The 20,086-nt window shown below is 30.8% G+C and overlaps 2 protein-coding genes across 2 annotated transcripts; both read right to left on the bottom strand.

Annotated features, from left to right (window-relative positions):
* Window positions 1-3,871: 3,871 nt before the first annotated feature.
* LOC107961645 (conserved oligomeric Golgi complex subunit 3) lies at window positions 3,872-12,213 on the bottom strand. Its single transcript, XM_016897711.2, has 25 exons — window positions 12,017-12,213; window positions 11,552-11,635; window positions 11,358-11,465; window positions 11,157-11,201; window positions 10,994-11,068; window positions 10,779-10,874; window positions 10,536-10,613; window positions 10,267-10,352; window positions 10,080-10,146; window positions 9,907-9,969; window positions 9,711-9,812; window positions 9,512-9,616; window positions 9,325-9,417; window positions 8,989-9,077; window positions 8,597-8,816; window positions 8,095-8,181; window positions 7,227-7,343; window positions 7,085-7,117; window positions 6,746-6,832; window positions 6,600-6,662; window positions 6,225-6,341; window positions 5,796-5,888; window positions 5,371-5,496; window positions 4,441-4,541; window positions 3,872-4,335 (listed from the first exon to the last, which is right to left on the bottom strand). Exons 1-25 carry the CDS (start codon window positions 12,104-12,106, stop codon window positions 4,206-4,208), a joined length of 2,355 nt encoding a protein of 784 aa, XP_016753200.1. The 5' UTR covers window positions 12,107-12,213; the 3' UTR covers window positions 3,872-4,205.
* A 466-nt stretch (window positions 12,214-12,679) lies between these two features.
* LOC107961644 (DNA repair protein RAD51 homolog) lies at window positions 12,680-15,485 on the bottom strand. Its single transcript, XM_016897710.2, has 9 exons — window positions 15,081-15,485; window positions 14,466-14,610; window positions 14,259-14,369; window positions 14,048-14,139; window positions 13,829-13,923; window positions 13,631-13,744; window positions 13,400-13,529; window positions 13,153-13,274; window positions 12,680-13,055 (listed from the first exon to the last, which is right to left on the bottom strand). The coding sequence occupies exons 1-9, from the start codon at window positions 15,177-15,179 to the stop codon at window positions 12,932-12,934; spliced, it is 1,032 nt and encodes a 343-aa protein (XP_016753199.1). The 5' UTR covers window positions 15,180-15,485; the 3' UTR covers window positions 12,680-12,931.
* Window positions 15,486-20,086: the final 4,601 nt, after the last annotated feature.

The following is a 20,086-nucleotide window of genomic DNA, read 5'->3' as shown; positions in this document are numbered from 1 at the left end:
AATTCCTTTTTTTGATGAACCATAGTATAGTATACTATACATATCCTTTCTTTATGACTTTATGCGATTAAAATTTTAATTGTTTTTGTGACTCATTTTATTTTTTTAGTTGCATTTCCCTTACAAATAATTGGATATTGTTAATTACCATGTCTATTTGTCATTGATTATTATATTTATATTTACAGAATTTCAGTGACTCAATTTGACTTTTGGAATAAGCAAATGTGAAAGCAAATATTCAACTTGAAATTCTTTTATCAGGTGCTATTGTTTTATTTTCTTGTGTTACTTGAGTATCTGATTTATCTTTTATATACAATATTACCTAAAAAGCATTTATCTGGAAGTGAAAAAAGGAAAAAGAGAAAACGTGTTGAAGAGTTAAAAAAATCACAGCAATGTGCTATTGATAAATTTGTTTTAAAAAAAGTAGTTTCTAATGAAAATTTGGATCAATCAAATGAAAGTTTGCATAATGATGTCAATGAGAATGATGAAATTAATGATCCAAATGAGACTAATGATGTGCCAAATGTATCTAGTATTGAAAATATTGGTCTTAATGAAGAACAAACAATTCCTCCTGATATTTGGCATTGATGAAAAACAAACAATTCCTTCTTTGGATATTTATGTTCCTAGAAATTGGGTTAATCTTGATAATAAAATAAAGGACATTTTAGTTTAAAATGGGCTTATATTAGGAGAAATGATTCTTGATTTTCCTCTCGATAATAATAATACTAGGTATTTTTCATATGCTTATTTTTCTAGGAAATTGAGTAATTGTGAGATTAGTGATAGAAAATGGTTAGTTTATTCCAAACATGTTGACAAAGTGTTTTGTTTTTGTTATGATTTGTTCAAATCTATTAGTTACAAAAGTTTGTTAGCAAATGAGGGTTTAAGTGATTGGAGACATTAGTGAGAGGTTCAAACAACATGAAAACAGTGCTAAGCATATGACTAATATGAATACTTAGAATGAAATGAGAGTAAGGTTGGATAAAAATGAAACAATTGATAAAAGCTTGCAAGAACAGATTATGAAAGAGAAAGAGCGATGGAGGCTAGTTTTACTTGGAATATTTTCAGCTATGAAATGTCTTGCTACTCATAATTTGGCTTTTCGAGGATCCAATGAAAAGCTTTACCAAAATAGCAATGGTAATTTCCAGAGACTGATTGAAATGATTGCAGAAATTCGATGTGATAATGCAAGATCATGTTAGACGTATTCAAAATCGTGAAATTCATTATCATTATCTTGGGCATAAAATTCAAAATGAGTCGATTTTCCTTTTGGCCGGTAGTGTTAAATTTTCTATAATTAAGACCATCAAAGAGGCAAAATATTTTTCTATAATTCTTTATTGTACCCCTGATATTGGTCAATTAAGAACAAATTACTCTAAGAGTATGATGTGTGAATATGTCAACTAATAAAATAAAATTTGAGGAGTACTTTTTAAAGTTTTTGAAGGTGGATGATACATCTGGGTTGGGATTTTTTAATAAATTACAAGATTTTTTGAAGTCTCTTGATCTTAATGTTGATGATGTAAGGGTTAGGGTTATGATAATGGTTCCTATATGAAAGAGAAGCACCAAGGTGTTCAAAAGCGATTTCTTAAAATAAACCCGAGAGCATTATATATGTCTTGTGCTTGTTATAGTCTGAATCTTAATCTTAGTGATGTGGCAAATTCTTGCATTAGAGCTATTTCATTTTTTGGGAACTGTTCAACGCATATATTCATTATTTTGGGGTTCTACAAAAAGATGAAAAATTTTGCTTGACAATGTCCCTAAATTAACTGTGAAATTTTTATCTAATACTTATTGAGAGAGTCAAATTAAAAGTGCTAAAGCTATTAGATTTCAAACTCCCCAAATAAGATTGGTTTTGTCGAAATTATATGAATCTTGTGATGATGCAAAGTTAAAAAGTGAAACGGAGAGTTTGGTCAATGCACTTGTGAGTTTTGAGTTTTTACTTAGTATGGCAATTTGGTATGAAATTTTATTTGCTATAAATATGGTGTGCAATAAATTGCAATCTAAGTCTATGTGCATTGATATCACCATAAAGCAATTAGAAAGTATATTGTCATATTTTGAAAACTATAGAGATAAAGGCCTTATTTTTAGTATGAATATTACTAAAAGTATTGCACTTGATATGGATGTAGAGTTTACCCTTCCAACAAAGCATTGTGTTATTAAAAAAATAATTTGATGAGAATAACCAAGAAGATAAAGCAATTCAGTCGGCTGATGAATTATTTAGAGTTGATTATTTTTTAGTTATTATAGACATGGAAATTACTTCCTTGAAGAGCATATTTGTACAACTAAAAACATTTGAAAGTATTTTTGGGTTTTTTTTATTCAAACAAGTTAAAGTCGTTGGATGAAAAGGAATTGAGAGAATGTTGTGCTACTTTTCACTTTACCTTTTCTCATGGTGATTTATCATATGTTGATTTAAATGATCTTTCTTTGAATTGAAAGTCTTGTAATTTACTTTATTGAATGAATTAATGTCAACCATTGAAATTCTTAAGTTTTCAAATCTACAAATTGCTATCTGAATGTTTCAATTGCTTATAATTTTTTTTAATGGTCCCTGTGATGATGAAAGAAATTTTTCAAAGCTAAAATTAATCAAAACTTACTTGAAGTTGTCAATGTCACAAGAATGGCTGAATGTCCTAACAATTTTATCAATTGAGAAAGATTTTTTTGGAAAACATTGATGTTAATGTTATCGTTATTGATGTTGCATCTCGGAATGCTCATAGAACCCATTTTTTATGATTTTTTATGTTTTTGTAGTTGATGACATAAGAGTAGATTGAATGAAAAAAAATTGTTAGAAAATATATTATTCGCTTAATGTAATAAAATGAATTATTTTAATGAAATTACTAATATATATTTTTATTTTATTATATTACATTTTATATTTTTTTAAAAAGAGCCCAAACAATTTATTATTTCGCTTAAGATCCCAAAAATATCAAGAATACCCTAATAGTTACTGGATCAAATTTGAATTTTATTGGAATCAAACTTAATTAGCTTATGAGCATAAGTGTATTTTTTACATTACCATATAAGTATATAACCCGGAGCGAGATTAGGGCCGTACTAATGAAAAGGGAAGAAAAAAAAGTCCAAAATTTTCCTTTTAGTTGTAAATGGAAGTTGCCAGTAGGGTTGATTACATGAACAGAAATAAAATGAAAATTTGCGGCCGGTTGCTTTTTTTCCTGAGGGAGCGAGAGAGATAGAGAAGGCAGTACTAATAAAATTAATTATGAAAGCGGGGGGAAGCAAACAGTAGAGTTGATTTGATGAACAGAAATAAATTGAAAATTTGCTGCCGATCATATTCTTCTGGTTGGTTCATTATTATTGACAATAGTCTTAAATTTCGGCCAAGGAAAACCTTCCGCAACTTATCAAATAAACAAGTGGATTAGCTAAATCTTCCCCAATGCCCACTTGATTTCCAATCATTATATAATGAAAAATATTTTGGAGAGTACTTTTTTAAAATTATAAGTGCATATTTATCAAAATAAGTAATTATGTATATGATTCTTAATAAAACTTACATACAAGTGAAGTCCAATTACTTGGAAGATTCTCATTTGCTCTTAGATGTGTACCCAACAAACATAACGTAAAATGCAGTCTTATTTCTTTTTCAGTTAGACATTGTATAAGGTAATATTTTTAAGCATCCCATAATTGGAATGGACCAAATAGTTACATACGGTTATAATATAAGCAACGTTAAAGCTTATATGGAAGGAAGGGGCAATAGAATTCAAGGGGAGAGAATTTTGTACCATTCAAATTTGTAAAGATAACGCTACATGTTTTCTTATTACTTCCAGGGGTGAATAACCAGAAAGAAATGTATGAACCCAAAATATTAACTTGAATGAAAAATATGATCGACAATCATTGCCAAGATAATAAGAACTGAACTTTAAGCTCTTGGGGCAGGCAAAAAAGATATGGACTTACCAAAATGAATGTTCGGAAAATTAAACCACCTTACGTAACCTTTTTTTTTTTTTTTAATCTATCAATAAAACCTTATGAACAGACTGAACCACGATATCACCAAAAATTACTGAAAAGAGTTTGGGTTGAGGGAAAATACTTGAATAAGCTTCGCTAGCTCCCTAGAGGAGATTGTCGAGTTGTGCTTTCAGTTCTTGTATGTTCACCATGTTAATGGTGCTTTTTTCATCTGGAGAATACTCGGTTTTTAAAAGGGATTGAACTTGAATATGGGCTTCCACAATATTCGTCCTGCATAAATAAATAATCCAAATTATTTGAAACTTGCTTCAATATTGTCTACCATGTGCTTAAAGATTATAGAGTTATGGTTTTAAATTTGGGACGGTATCTTACTTAATTGGTTTGAAAAGAATTGTTCTTGTCGATGGGTTCTGTAAATAAAGCTTCATCTTTGCTATCACCAGTGGAAGTTCTTGCTGAATAGCTGAATTTACCTGTTATATTATATTATTATATATAAATCATCAGTTAGTAAGTCTAAACTTTGAAAGCATAAACTGATTTGTCACTAAGGGTGTGCTTAGTTTGGGTGGAAAAGTGGAAAGATGAAAGAAGGGAGTGGAAAAGTGGAAAGAAAATCAATTTTAAGTGTACTTGGTTGAGAAGAAAAGTGAGAAGAAAGAAAATAGGAGGGATACCATTTTCCATTCTAATGCATAAAAATCAATCCTTTCAAATTGGAATGATAAGTCGAGAGAAAATGAGAGAGATGTGTATGTTAGTTCAAAATTAAGCATCTTTCAAATGTTTTATTTTGTTTCCTTCCAAATTGCAACTCTACCAAGCAATAGATGAAAAAAAAAGGTTGCATTTTATTTCCATTTTTCCATCTCTCCTACCAAGCACACCTATAGAAAGAAAAATTATGTTTTCCATCTTCTAGTTTTCTACCCCTTCAATTTTCCATCTTTCCAATTTTCTTTCCACTCTACCAAGCAAAACCTAAGAGCTTGGTATATCTTGACACACTCTAGAGATTTTCACATAGATGCAACAGTTATATGAATCTGTCTCCATTCTTCCACACCAGGAGCTGCTTCATGATTGTTACAATCCAGATTCCCGTGGCTAGAGTTTTTTGCATCAAGGCTTTCCAATATGTATAAATTCATACAGATTCATGCATTACATTTATATAATGTTTCTTTGTGCGTGTGCATGCATACATTTTTCTAACTAAAAACAATGACAAGTTTTCAAAAACCAAAGCAAACTGTAACCCCAAAATAGGCTGGCAAAGCATGAATTAATAATGCAACGCACCTTCTGAACAAGTTCAGCCACCTTTTCTGGCGTAGCAAAGGCTTGTTCTTTGAGTGGCTTGGCCATCACTGAGTCTACTTTTTTATTCTGAGTACCAGAAGATAATGCAACTTTTACAGCTGTTACCTATAGGAACAAAATAAAGCCTTAGACACTTAGTCATACATCAAAGCAGAATAAATTCCATTACCATCAGAGCTATGATCTGATTCAAAGAAGAATATAAAACAAGGTGTTCAGCATGGCGAGCTGAAGTAAACAGTCATATACAAACCCAAATTTCTATCATTTCAACCGTTATTAGGTACTTTTTAAACTGCTCCAGTCAAAAGGATGTCTTATTTTACCAGCTAGTGATATCTACACTTACAAGAATCTTATATTTTAAGTTGTTAAAAGATCAATCAAGAAGAGAAAAGATGGACCTTGGTAACAAATGACAGCATAGGATCCACAACTTGCTTAGTGACTGCCATAATAAACTCCTCGCAAGTTGCTTTTAAACTTTTCTCCAGCTCCTGAACATAAATGAACATATAACATGTGTTATACTATTGGTGGCAAAGTAGATTTCCCAGTATCAATCACTAAAAGGGAAAGAAAAGAGGGGAGGGGCAGTGGAGTTTGCAGGACAAAACATAAATAGTTTGCCAATACTTATTAGTTCAGGGACAAAAGATAATTTCATTTGTTCATTTTAGTAACCTTTCACAAACTATTTCATTTCTTGCCTCCTAATCCCTGAACATTGATGTGTTTGATTGAAGATTATTTTCAACAACATGCACTTTGGTGCATTCCACTTCAACTCATTGAGGACTGTAAGTAAATTTATCAACAGGTAAAATGCTAACCTTCTTGGCATCTACTTGACTTTCCAAAACACGGGGAGATAAGGTCCTTGCTAATGATGTTGATCTAGTCCAGTCAAATAATGAAGCCTGACCTCTAAGTATCCGTCGCAGATGCTCCTATCAAAGGAATTTTGAAACAAGCATGTAAAAGAAAGGTAAATACGAATGACCTGTTCAAGATCGAAAAAAGCTGAAGATTTAACCATCTAAACATCAAAGAAATCTTAAGTAGAATAATAGCTCTTATTCGTCTTCCCAGTACCTTCTAAAACTCAAAAGGAACTTCAGCTTAAAAATGCTAAAGAGCTGGAGAAGATTGTAAACATCAAGTAGTGCATCTAAGTTAAATAGTAATTTAGACTCGGAGAAACTTACCAGCACATGAGAGAAATCAAGTTCTTTGTATGTAACGGAAAATTCTATGTCAAATGGTGCTATCTGTAAGGCCAAAAACTCATCCTATTAACTAACAATTGAAAGACCAGAAGAAGAGACAATAAGAGAGGAACAAAACAGATAACCTGTTCCCTTAATATCAGAAGATGCTTTATAAGGAAGAGCTGTCCATCCATTGGTGTTGATCTCTTTGTAATTAGTTTGCTTGCTTTCTAGTTAAAATTGAAAGATTAAAAGAGGGGGAAATGAAAATGGTTAGAAATCCAACCAAGCTCATTGCATATTTGAGAACACATCAACATGGTAAAGAATGAATAAGCCTGTCAACTTCTTCATAGAGATTGAGTTAAAATTTTTAATCCAAGCTTATCCACGTATAGAATGCATCATTCTATGGCATGAACATGTTTATAATAGCAAATAACTTAAGGCCTAGAAAAGTAACTGTTACCCAGCTCACTCACTTGGATAGAGTCAGAACAAACTTCTAAAGCTTCCTGAGAAAAACAGCACAAATTAAGTTTTTTACAGAATATGCAAAAGGGAAAACTATATTAATTGATATAAGAAACTGAACAAGGGTGATTATTGAAAGACTCAAGGCACCTGCGCCAAGCCAGTAAAGACTTCTGATTCCAAACAACGATACAATTTTGAAAGAATAGATACAGTTTTCTCTAATGGTGGATACCAAGTTTTGAACATATCTGGATTTGCATCAGCCTGCAGGAAAAAAATATTAACACAGATAGAAGTGTTAATTTCATGTAATTACATTTCCCAAAGGGGAAAACATAAAGTTAAATTCAAGCAAACATGATCAATGTGATACTAATCTGGCCAATATCAATCTCCAGATATGTCAAAGCTGCAGACACTACATACTTCACTAAATGCTTACACTTACAAGTCTGCAAGTAGGTTTTGGATATGCATGTTTGCTAACCAACTAGAACAACCCACACTCAACACATGCAGGTCCAATACAACAGCAACAGGATGACGAATTTGTTCCCATTCAGCATGAGACACCCAATATACTAGTTTTCCCATTTCAAGTTACAACTTACAATATTATAGGAAAAGCACTCACTCCAGACATGTCACATGTACATATCACACATGCTTCTTTCATTCAAGGAATTGAAACAATGGGGCCAAAACTCCATGTATTATTGTTAGGGTGTTCGGTTATGTAACAACATAAATTAAACAGACACAAACATATAGTGAAACACTTAGGTCTGAGCAGAAAAGGAAGCAAATGAAGTAACACAAATTTAAGGAATCAAGTTAGGTTTTATGATTATAGTTACAAAGATCATAGACACAAGGGTCTAATTAGAATCAGTAACATTGACTTGCAGGAGAAATTAGCTTGCCAATTTGAAAATTTTCAAACAAATATGAATATTTAAGACACATAATCAATTATCTTTAAGCCGGGATAAAGTAAGAGTGATAGTGAACTTACAGAAGCAGTTTCTGTCTTGACATCTGCAGTATGCTGCAGCTTTGCAGGGTAATCGAAGTCTTCATCAAATGGTATATAATTTGCAATCTGTGTAAGAAAGAAGACAATGTGGCAACTAAAATCAACATATATGGAAGCAAGTTCAGTGTTGTGATGTGTGGCATTTTCCAAGTCATGCACACTCCAAGTGAAAAGCACAAGATAATCACTCCCAAAATTGTAAGCATGGAATGCAACTCTTAACAAATTTCTCCTTCAATCTAAAATGATGGGCAACTAAAGCAATTTGTGCTTTCAACAACTCAGAGGGAAGTCACTGGCAATCACTTGATTTTCAGTACGAATCTACCAGATGGGAAAACCAAGAGTTCATTTCCAATCAACTACCACAAACATCAAGGAGCAGAAAGACTACTATGCTCAATAAGGTAAAGAGTTGGTAGCTTCCATCGATTTATGAGATGCAAACAAAGAGATATAGATACGTAAGCAATAAACAGACCTCATCACGGATATGAGTTCGAGCACGAAAGGTCAAGCGTTCATGAATATCTGCCAAAATTCTTTCTAATGTAGGACGTAATCCGGCCAATGACTCACTCCTTCGGCTAAGCTGTTCTCCCAAGACTTCAACTTTGAGGATATCAACCAGCTCACAAAGAAAATCAACATTTGTTTCATGAATGAGTCTTGGACGCAATGTATCATATAAGTATGTAGACCTACAATCAAATACGACTTAGTAACACATGCAAAATATTTATTCTTAAGTCAAACTCTGAAATATTATTTTGATTAATTTCCATAAAGCATCATAAAGCCGTGTAGTAAGGAAACAAAATGAAAATAGAACAAAGGAAAGAAAGCTCTACAATTTAGCAACAAGGAACTTACAGAGGATCTATTAATGGTGCCAAACTTGAAACGTCCCCTGAAGAAGAAGGGAAAAAATGATCAAAGAGTTGATGCTCAAGTTGACAGACCTGCAGTCATGGCAACATGTAGGCCCCAGTTAATAAAGAAAGTATTTGTCTCTTCAATTTACCAACACCAGTGTAAGTAAAAACTTAAAGATTCAGGCTAGATTTTACTGTCTCTAATGCCACCAAACATATAAAACATGAAGAGAGTGCATGACTCAAGTAGTAAGTTTTGCTTCAGTTGATCAGAAGTTCCAAGAACCATAATCGTATTCAGGTACTAACTTAAGGACAGTTTAGTTTACCATACCTGCATTAGGTAAGCACATCCTGATCTAGTCAACGAAGGCAAACCCTCTTTCTTGGCAAATTCAGATATTCGCTGATGCGCTATGCCTTTTATCTGAAAAAGCATATATTCACAGATACATTAAGAATTTATTTGAATGCTACAGTAAGTGGTGTACAAAAGTGGCAGTAACATAAAATTCACTCACCAAAGAAAGGCGCTGTTCACAGTACAATTTATGGCATTCTGCAAGAATATGAAAATATTCTTTCCTTGATGCTCTGCTTTCAATTTCTTCTAATACTGGCTTAAGCTGCAAATGCTTAAAATTGTTAATGATATCGGCTGAAAGAGAGTCATATTTCTTCACATATGAGAGCTTTCAGACCAGAAAAGGAAATCATTACCTCACTAGCAGCTGCCTTGAATCGGATATAAATTACAGATGCCTCAACACCCTCAGAAAGAGATGCTTTGTTGCCACCACTGCTCTGAATTGCTGCCTGAACCTGATGAAAGAAGAACAAGCATTTTGGGAGGCATTAATCCATCCATAAAAGCATACTTATGCACGTAAATTTGACCTAGAGGTGGATAATTTACCTGAGAAGAAGCCCTTTTGAGAACAGAAAGTACATGGGAGCGGATCATACCCAGGGCTCGAGACTGTAAAAGTAGGTTTCTATATATTTTACTAAAAGAAAAAAGTCTATTTATACGCATGCATTTCGTCCACTTAGCAAAACAATCCGTAGATTGTCAACATAACTCCTTACCTGGAGTTGACGGAATTTTAGCAAATAAACACTTGATTCAGCATATTGTGGATTATTTTCAACATACCTACAATGATGAAAAATTCAATATGATAAGAAACTTTTATTACATTTGCTCATCAGGGGACAATTATTAAACAATTGTTGACTAGCTTGCAAAGTTGAACTAAGTTCAAATGTAACTTACGATATGCACTCGTCAAGCCGTTTAAGAAGTGGGAGAAAGTTTGCATTCCCAACATTCATGTTTTGAAAATAAAAGTTAGAAGTAACCTGCACACAAGAGGTTAAATTACAAAACCATGAATTTCGGACTTATTGGACTGACAACAATTCAACATGACCCTATATATATTAATATAAATCCTAAAGGATAAAAGGCCATAAACTAAGACAAAAGCAATATATAAATTCAAAGTAAACCGATCTCTAGTTAAGATAGCATTCAAACCTTACATTCTCCAACTCATCAAAATACTTGAGCTTACTGCGAAGTGCTTCAGCAAACTCGATCAGCTTTTGCTTCTCCATTACCTGCAATAAAGAACAAGCTAGTGATGCAATCAATCGACTAACTTAAACCAAAATTTTCCATCCCACAGAGAAGTGGATTACAGCTATCAAACATAAAGCCCAAAGTGAAAAGCTAGAAACAAAAAGATGGAACCAAATTCCTAACCATACAAAAAAAAATCATACCAATCGATCACATGCATCATGAAGAGTTTTAGTTTTTGTTTCTACCGCTTGGTGTTGCAGCTGTAGTTCATTAAAAAGATCTAGGGTCTCATCCACCTGCACAGAAGTATACTTCTAGCTTAGAAATCATAAGGAAAAGATAGATCTAACTTAATAAATAGCCAGCAAAGCAAATGATAGAATACACAGAGATATAAAACAGGTCATGAACGTACCTGTCGAAGTATATCATCACAAATCTGTATGCGGTCTGTCAGAGTATTAACATAGTGCTGATATTTCTCCTCAGTCTAAGAGAACCAATTTAGATAAAATAAACAAATATTCAACAACATTGTCCAACGAACATATATGTTGCAACAAGATATAACTACTAACCTCAGACCTCATGACCGATTCAAGATCTGTGAACCATTTATAGAACTGTACAGAATAGGAAAAAGAAGCAAATGCTTTAGATCAGAATTAATCAATTTCATAACCCTAGTAGAATTAGAACATTAGAAAAACAAACTAATGTAACCATCTACGTAAGATTAGATTCCAACTCAAACAAGACACATAATAAATCTGACTTACCTGATTTGTATTAACCAAAATTGCCTCAATAGCTTCAGAATCTCCAAAATTGTTATCCTTTGTAGAAACAGACAAGCCAGCATCTTGCCCAGAGGTTCGCTCTTGAGCCTACAAGAGCACGTTCCAAACGTCTTTCACCAAAATATCCAAAATGCAATTAAAAAAAGTAACCAACAAGCAACAAAATTACTCACCAAATTTGCCGGAAACGGCCTTTCCGCAACTGCATGAGATAGCATCAGTATTGCTCCTTGCTGCTGCTCCGTCAGAGGCGCATTCTACACACAAACCCAAAATAAAGAAATCAAATTAAGCAAAAAAAAAAAATCTAAAATAGCGCATTCGGTTCCACAACACAGATCCGAACTTCAAACTAAAAATTTTTTAACTCTTCCGAATTATTAATAATATAATGACATTTTACTCCAAAAAAAATAATGTGATAACATTTCGGTTACAATTACCGCTCCGTTTAGGAGATCGGATCTTATAATTGCTACATTTAAAGATAATGAAATCAAACTCAGGAGAAATGAGTTGAAAGTTTTTTAAGTTCATTGAGATCCAATTAAAGCAGATCTAAATTAGGAGAGGTTCAACTCGGAAAGTTGAAGGCAAACGATTACGAGTTGGAAGAGTAAGTACAGAAGAAAGAGAACCTGTTCCCAAGTAGAAGCGAAGTTGTAGCCTTTGGAAATGGCTCCAGATTTGGGGAGGTTTGGAGGTGTTGCTGCTGAATTTGTTGCCATTCTTTTTTTCTTTTTTGGGTTCTGTTTTGTTTCGGGGAGTCTGGTTGTGATGGACCAGACGGACCTTTAGCTATTTGCTCATTAGACGACGCTACTAATTGAATCCAACGCCATTTTAAACCCGGTTGTGGTTTGACGTGGTGAAGCTGATGACCTTTCAAGACGTACTGTTTTCAGTTCAACGACGTCGTATTCCATTTTCTATTTTTTTTTTCACGTCTTAATTAATCTCTTACACCAATAAGGGAAAAAAGGAACTAAATAGTATGCAATTAAAAATCAAATTAGTTAATTCAATTGATTTAACCATTTTAATTTTTAAAAACATTAATTAATAATAACTAAGAAAATTTCATAAATAAAATAAATTTTCAAGAAGTCTATATTTACAAAAATCAAAGATGAAAAATACCCCCAATTTATTGTTAAAAAAGTAAAATAAAAATTAAGAAAATTATATTTACAAAAATATGGTTTTATTGATTTTTAACTAATTTTTTACAAGTTTTGTGTTGTTACCTAAATGTCCAGTTCAATCTTAAACCTTAAAAATTTTGTTTTTTAAGGTTGATATACACTTCACTTCAGTTTCCTGTTTTATTTTTTATAGGAGTAATAACATGTTCCATATACAGACGAAATGAGCAGCAAGACTTTGTAACGGATGCTTCCAATTTTTGGCAAGCTTCATTGCAAAGAAAGAAAATAGCAGAGTTTTGTGATTTGCTCATTAGCTGAAGCAGGTGGCTACAAAATAACAAATTGATTGATCAATTAAAGGAAGCTTTGCGGCTACTTGTTTGGAAAACATTGAGCTGAAACAGCTCAGTCTTTAACATCAGCTACACCTCCTGGAGAAATCTGAAATCGAGCTTCAGCCTCGGCCAAGCAAGGTGAGCTTATTATTTTACAAATACGTTCCTCTCCTCTTCCCTTCCGAACAGCCAGTCTATTGTCAATGACAAGCTTATAGTTAGTAGAAGCTTTCGAAGAAGAGTAGTTGGGAGAAAAGGGAAAAACTAGGCCTTCCAGTTTCAATAACAAACCTTGTTGTGGAAGCATGAGCCATGATGTTACCGCCAATAGGCTTAATTTGAGGACCGGCAAAGATTGCTGAACCATCCACTTGAGCAACTACTTGGTTCGTAATTACAACGGCCACGCCAAACTACAGTCACACAAAATGCACATAAAAACATGATAAATACAAGTGAAAATACAACTGTAAGAGACTCATAAGCAAGAAAGCAATTCATTGCTTAATGCAACTAAAGATGTAAAAAAGCCTCCAACCTCATCTGCCAATTTCTGAAGGCTCCTGAGGAACTTCGCAAGATGCATTTGTCGGGCAGAGAGTTCACCCCTCCCAGTAAAATCTGTTCTATAGAGGGCAGTAGCACTATCAACTATCATAAGCGCAAACCTATAAAAGAAATCCATCAAATGATCAACCATGTTACCCAACTATATTAGAGATAATTCCTCTTGATAGGGTCAAGCAAAGGAACTTTTTTTTATCAATACCTTGTTTCCACCATCATTGAAGCTGCTTCAAGTAAAAGCCTAGACTGATGGTCAGTGTTATATGCTCTAGCATAGGCCACATTCTCCAATACATCAGCACCATTCAGTCCAAACCTGCAACATTCAACAACAGAGTTAACCATCAATGCTGTCACATAGCATGGCAGTACAGTCCTTATCATAGTAGCCACGAATCACCTCTCCGCTATCTGTAATAGTCTTTGTGGTCTGAATGTCCCTTCAGCATCAATGTACATTGCTTTTCCCTCACCACCTCCTTGATCTAATGGAAGCTGAAATATCATAGAAATTTAGAAGCAGGCCAAATGCACTTACTGTTATGTTAGGCAGAAAAAGTATGTGCAACATATACATGAGTTGCAAGAAAACTCAGTGAATGAAGAGAAGAGGTCTTACTTGGCATGTTACACATAATGTGTGACAAAGCTGTGTCTTTCCAGAACGGAACTCACCATATATCTCGGTAATGGACCCAGTCTCGATTCCACCTGTTCTATAGAAAACCAAGTGAGTGTGTAATGATACATACAATTAATTTACAGTTCATATAGTGAATTTTAACTGAGTGTTAAAGAGTCAAAGTCAAAATACATGAGAGCGTATGCACCTTCCAAAATTTTATCAAGTTCACTTGACCCAGATGTTATCTGAATTATCTCCAACCTTTGAGCATGGAGCTGGCTAGCACTGGTGAAGCCCAAGGGAACCAATTTGGAAGCTGTCAAGCACCAAAGAAGACTTAAAAACTTTTTTTAATTTCAAATCACTTTACAAGATTATAGTGAACAACATAATTATGGAAACAGCAGCATACCGGCTTCCATAATCTTGTCAACTTTAGCTTCACTGATTCCTTTGATCTGAAGAAGATCTTTCCTTGGGGTATAAGCAACAGATTCAACCGTACAAAGACCAGCATCCTTGAGCTTCTTTACGTCCAGAGCTGCAATGCCCGATGCCTTCAATTGAATAAAAATATATATATAAGAACAAAATCCAAAAGTATAACTTAAGCCCGATATACTAGAGAATTTATATTTTCAATGGCTTACAGTATAACAAAAAAGCAGTTAATACAATCTCCATCTACTATGGTCCAAACTTGACAAGAAACCCTAACCCTAACAGAAAATTCCCCACCTAATCAGCAATCGAGAAAATATAACCCATCTACTACGATCTCATCTAATTAGGTAAAATGGAAAGAAAAAAAAAACGAAATTGGAAAGAACCCATGGTGGAAATATAACCCATTTTCGTTTTTGGAATCCTAGAAAAAGAATTCACTATGATTTCTTCTCAAAAATTGGACCAATCAAGAAAAGGAACATCATTTCGGGAACTTAGAAAAAAACCCACATAGAAAAGCGTCTTACTTTTGAATACAATGGAACAAAAAGCGAAATATAGTAGATTGTTCTTATTTGACCTGAAGCTGCTCAACAGGGAAGGGACCGTGCTGCATTTCGTCAAGCTCCTCTTGTTCCTGTTGTTGTTGAGCCATCTTTGGGTTTCTCTGCTGCTCCATTTTGTCGCCGAGTATACCAGGTACCAAAGCCCAGATAAAAGGAGAGGGTTCAACACTGAACAGGAGAAAGGAAATGGAAGGGAGAGAGAAGTGAGGAGGGAAAGGAAATATTTTGAAAGGAGATGAAAGGAGATGAAAGGAGCGCCAAAAGATCACATTGGAGGCTTGTCTGGCAAGTTTGTAGCTTGTGGGGTGCAATTGAATGTGGCTAATGGCCCAAAAAGAAGTCTTCAATTTGATTTGGATATGCTTCCCTGAAGGAAATGAAGAAGCCCACCAAGAAGCAATAGCACAAGTGTTTAAAGCAGTCCATTTCTTGTTTCAGAAGTGCCTTGAGAAGGTATAGGATTCCTTTGGATTAGAGTTTACCCATGGTAAAATGGAATTTTGGGTGAATATTCCTTTTCGCATTGTTTGGAAGACTTGAGGTGCGATGCAATTGAAAACTCTCACCACGATGTTGCTCTCAATTTTCACTAGAGCCAAATGTGTCATAAAGAAAAAGCTGAGGTCATTTTCTTTATTACTCTTGTTCTCTTTTTTCTATTTTTTTGGGTTTTATAGAAAGCAAAATATTATTAGATATTATTATTTAATTTTTATATAACAATTTAATAAATATATAAATTTATTGTCATAAATATAAAATTTTATTTATTATTTAATATAAAATAATTTAAATATATTTTATTATTTATTATTAATGTAATTTAAAATATTTAAATTTTATTACATATGATTTTAATAGTTTAATTATCATTTTATAAAAAAATAAAATTTTATTTTATGTTATATTATATTATTTATTGTTAATATAAATTTAATTATTTATTTTATTATAAATACATTGTAAACTAATGTCTATAATGGTCATTTTTTATTCTCAACTCACCGCTATAGCTGCGTTTGAATCCAAACACACATCCACCGCTATTTCTAATCCCACTGCTATAGTATCCAATCTCACCACTACAGTAACTAATCTCATTACCACCACAGTTTTTAACCTCACCGGAGGTAAACACGCTGCCCATCCGAACTAAGCCATATGTTTATGAATGGTGCGTTTGCCAGATTCCATTGGTTTTGCTGATAGAGTCGAATTTTATATTTGGTAGTATAAATTATAATTACACAGTTATGTATTTTATATTTCAAGAATATTAATTACTATGAAAAATTATTAGTTTGATAAGAATAATTTCTAAACAAGTAACAAAAATTAAAATCAAATGACCATATGTATTATGTTAGTCTAAAAAAATAGTTGGTAATTCGATTACTAATAAAAATAACAAAAAATAAATAAATATCATATGCAATTTTATCTAATTGTTAGAATGCATATTTATTGGATCATTTCCTAGTTAATATTTAACATATGCTCCTCATCGTCATTTGATGATCCTTAGTTGAGTTCATCATCATCTAAATTTGAATTTACATCATTATGATTATTTAGATTTCTTTATTCCATGTAGTCTTTGAAGTATAGATTATCTCAATTCCACTTATAATTGAAACTGAGAAATATGCAACATGCTTCTACGATCCAAACTTATTTTTGTATGTTGTTAATATGAGAAATACTTTTTTAGAACAAAAAATGTTTTCTCAATCATATTTTGAAGCCTTAAATGTTTTAAATTAAAAAGTTCGCAAGATATTTATGGTGTTTATGTCTAGCACCATTCTTTCAAATGGTATCATACACCACGATATGGTACAAGAAAATATTTACCTTATAATATTTGGGTTCATAGTCCAAATAATTTATAACTTTAATCATAAAAAAATTACATAAATTTAATTTTGAGAAATACGTATGCTAGGTTATATTAATTTTTATAATATGTAAATTAAGTAAAAATAATATAAAAATTATAATATATAACATTTATAAATAGGTCCACCACTTCTTATAAATAATATAATGTTTTTCCATAATTTTAGTAAGTTATAATTTAAAAAATTATAATATGGAGGTATAAATAAGTTATGTAGATGCTTCTTGTCCATAATTTTTTTATAAATAAATATATGATACTATAACACTTTTATAACATGTAATTTATTTTTTATGATAATTTTTTTACCATGATTTTAGAAAAAAAATTAGGATTTAAATAATGCAATTTTTTTGTTATAACTTTATAAAATACAAAAAAATTATATTATAATTTTATAGGTTATAATATAAGAAAATTTTTATCATAATCATTCCAAATACTCGTATGTGTCCATGCTTATAATATAATTTTTATAACTTAAATAAAAATAATTTTTAAAACTAGATTTGAGTATAAATACTCTAATTCTCACCCTCCCCTAATAATTGGAAATTATAATTGGGATACTCCAATTACACCCAATTCAGTTACACCTATCAATTACAATAGTTACCCAAATATATCATCTTTGTGTAGTTACAAGCAATTACACTCAAATTTAATTATTAGATAACTTTCTAAACACTAAAATATAATTTATGTGTGGTTAAAATCAAATTAATTTAGTAAATTGATCGGTCATTGAAATTAATTCAATCAAGATCAATTAAAAATTTAATTATCAATTAATTCAGTTCAAAAGTAATTAATTAATCAATTCACCGAAATTAATACAATAAATATTATATGGCGCGCGCGCTCACACACACACATATATATATATTATGTGTGGTTAAAATCAAATTAATTTAGTAAATCGATCGGTCATTAAAATTAATTCAATCGAGATCAATTAAAAATTTAATTATCAATTAATTCAGTTCAAAAGTAATTAATTAATCGATTCACCAAAATTAATACAATAAATATTATATGGCGCGCACACATATATATATAAGTCAAATATATATTAATCCAATGAATGTGATGTAATTTTCTAAAGGAAAAAATATTATCAATTTAATTAAAATTAAATAATTTATTATGTTATTTCAAAGTATATATTATTTTCTTAATGGTTTTTAATTTAGTATTCTCATTGTGTTACTTGGTTTTTTTCTTTTTTCATGTTTTAAACTAAAAAAATCGTTATAATTATTGTCATGTTTTAAACTTAGAATATGTTACAAATTTCGATTAATTCAAAAATCAACCGAATTAATGAAAGTTAAATGTTCAATTAACGGTTAATTTAAATATTGTACGGGTTTTAATAATAATCTAAGTTCATATGTTAAGAGTTTTAAATTTTAATTATTAATAATTTAATTTAGTTATTTACTAAATTAACAATTTAAATACCCTTAAATATTATACTCATAAAATTAAAAAATTTTGTATTTTAAAAACATGGCATAATGATTTATTTAGCCATCCAATTTTATAAAAAAAATTATTTTAGCTCTCTATTTAATCTTTCATCATTTTTTAGCTTTTAAACTCGTGTTTTTGTCAAATTACCTAAAAATAGATGAAAAAATTAATACATTTTAACTTTATTGATGTGACATACATGTGGACTGCCACGTGGATAACATATAAACATTGAATTATTTTTTAAAAAATTAAAAATTCAAAAAAAATTATAAATTTTTTTTAAAAATTAAAAATTATTAACAAGTATAAGAATTGTAAAAAAATATTTTTTAATTTTTAAAAATTTTAAAAATTAATTAAATATTAATATATCATCAATGTGACAATCTATATATATGTCACATCAATAAAAGTTAAGAAACGTTAATTTTTCTAAGCATTTTGGGGTGATTTTACCAAAAAAAATACAAGTTTAATAGCTAAAAGAAGCAAAAAAAATACTTAAACTCACGTTCTCTTACACTGATAACAATGTCAATATCTATCGAGTTAAAAGTCAATCAACAAAGAAAATAATTGTTAATAAAGAAGTTTTTAGAGATTAATATGTCTGAGTACCGCCAAACGTGAATAAATTTATCATAAATTGAGTAGCATGTCTATCTAAGTTTAGCTTAAACAAAAATTTTCATGCCTCAAATCAATTTGATTTGATTTAAATAAGAAAAAATATATTTAAATTTAATTATTTTTAAATACTTTAAATAATAAAATGGGCTGCCAAGTAGCACCAAAACGGAGTTGTGCTTGAAATTATTTTGAAACTAGCTACTGTGGATGGACAACTCTAAATCTTTGTTTTTATAATTTGTTCTGGATTTAAAATGGTTACTAAAAAGTTTATATAAAAATGTAAAAAAAGATAAAAACACTCATAATAATTGTTACTTTGTAAAAAAATAAAAAAAATAATTTTTTTTATTTCTTAACTAAATTTACCATGAGTGACACTAATTTAGGACAAAATTCTTATTGTTTTTGGAAATTGTTATGAAAAAAGTACTGTAAAAAAATACATTTGAGAAGTAAAATATGCATTTAAATGATGTTTAAATTAGTTAATATTATGATAATTTAGTAAGAATATAAAATGTAAGTTATTATAACTTGTATGAAAAATAAATTGTAAATATTTATAAGCAATTAATGATAATTATTTGTAAATTATAATTTAAATATATAACATATATTCTAAATATTATTAAAATATAACCATTATAAATGTTATATATTTGAAATAAATTTTAATAAAAAATATTATATACCTAATATAAATATTACATAAAATATAATAAGGATTAAAATACTAAGTTCAAAAGCAAGCAATGAGAAAGAAAGCCTAATGATAAAGGCTAATCTAGTACGTGTAGATTTTTAAATTCAAATGACCATCAAATGAGTTTTTTTTTTATAATTATTTTTAAAATTTTTTAAAAGGTTTTGTTAACATCTCAATTTTATTATTATTCTAGTTACCATTTCTTTTCTTCCTTTTTTTTTAGAATTTTAGTCATCATTTCTTAAATTTTTATAAACTTTTATAATATATTCATTTAATCTTAATATAAAAAAAATATATGT

The sequence above is a fragment of the Gossypium hirsutum genome, chromosome A06 (assembly GCF_007990345.1).
Source record: "Gossypium hirsutum isolate 1008001.06 chromosome A06, Gossypium_hirsutum_v2.1, whole genome shotgun sequence".
Lineage (NCBI taxonomy): Eukaryota > Viridiplantae > Streptophyta > Magnoliopsida > Malvales > Malvaceae > Gossypium > Gossypium hirsutum.
Note: the sequence above shows the minus strand (reverse complement) of the source record. Positions and strands in the feature narration are given on the sequence as shown.

Excerpts from the sequence above, each read along its gene's own strand:
- LOC107961645 (XM_016897711.2), bottom strand. The coding sequence starts at position 12,106 with ATGGCAACAAATTCAGCAGCAACACCTCCAAACCTCCCCAAATCTGGA. Across the intron at positions 9,813-9,906 it reads TCAAAAGGGCTTCTTCTCAG|GTTCAGGCAGCAATTCAGAG; the intron begins GTAAATTATCCA and ends TTCTTTCATCAG. Across the intron at positions 7,344-8,094 it reads TCAAGACAGAAACTGCTTCT|GCTGATGCAAATCCAGATAT; the intron begins GTAAGTTCACTA and ends TTTTTCCTGCAG.
- LOC107961644 (XM_016897710.2), bottom strand. The coding sequence starts at position 15,179 with ATGGAGCAGCAGAGAAACCCAAAGATGGCTCAACAACAACAGGAACAA. Across the intron at positions 14,140-14,258 it reads ACTTGATAAAATTTTGGAAG|GTGGAATCGAGACTGGGTCC; the intron begins GTGCATACGCTC and ends TCTATAGAACAG. Across the intron at positions 13,056-13,152 it reads GCTCATGCTTCCACAACAAG|ACTGGCTGTTCGGAAGGGAA; the intron begins GTTTGTTATTGA and ends CATTGACAATAG.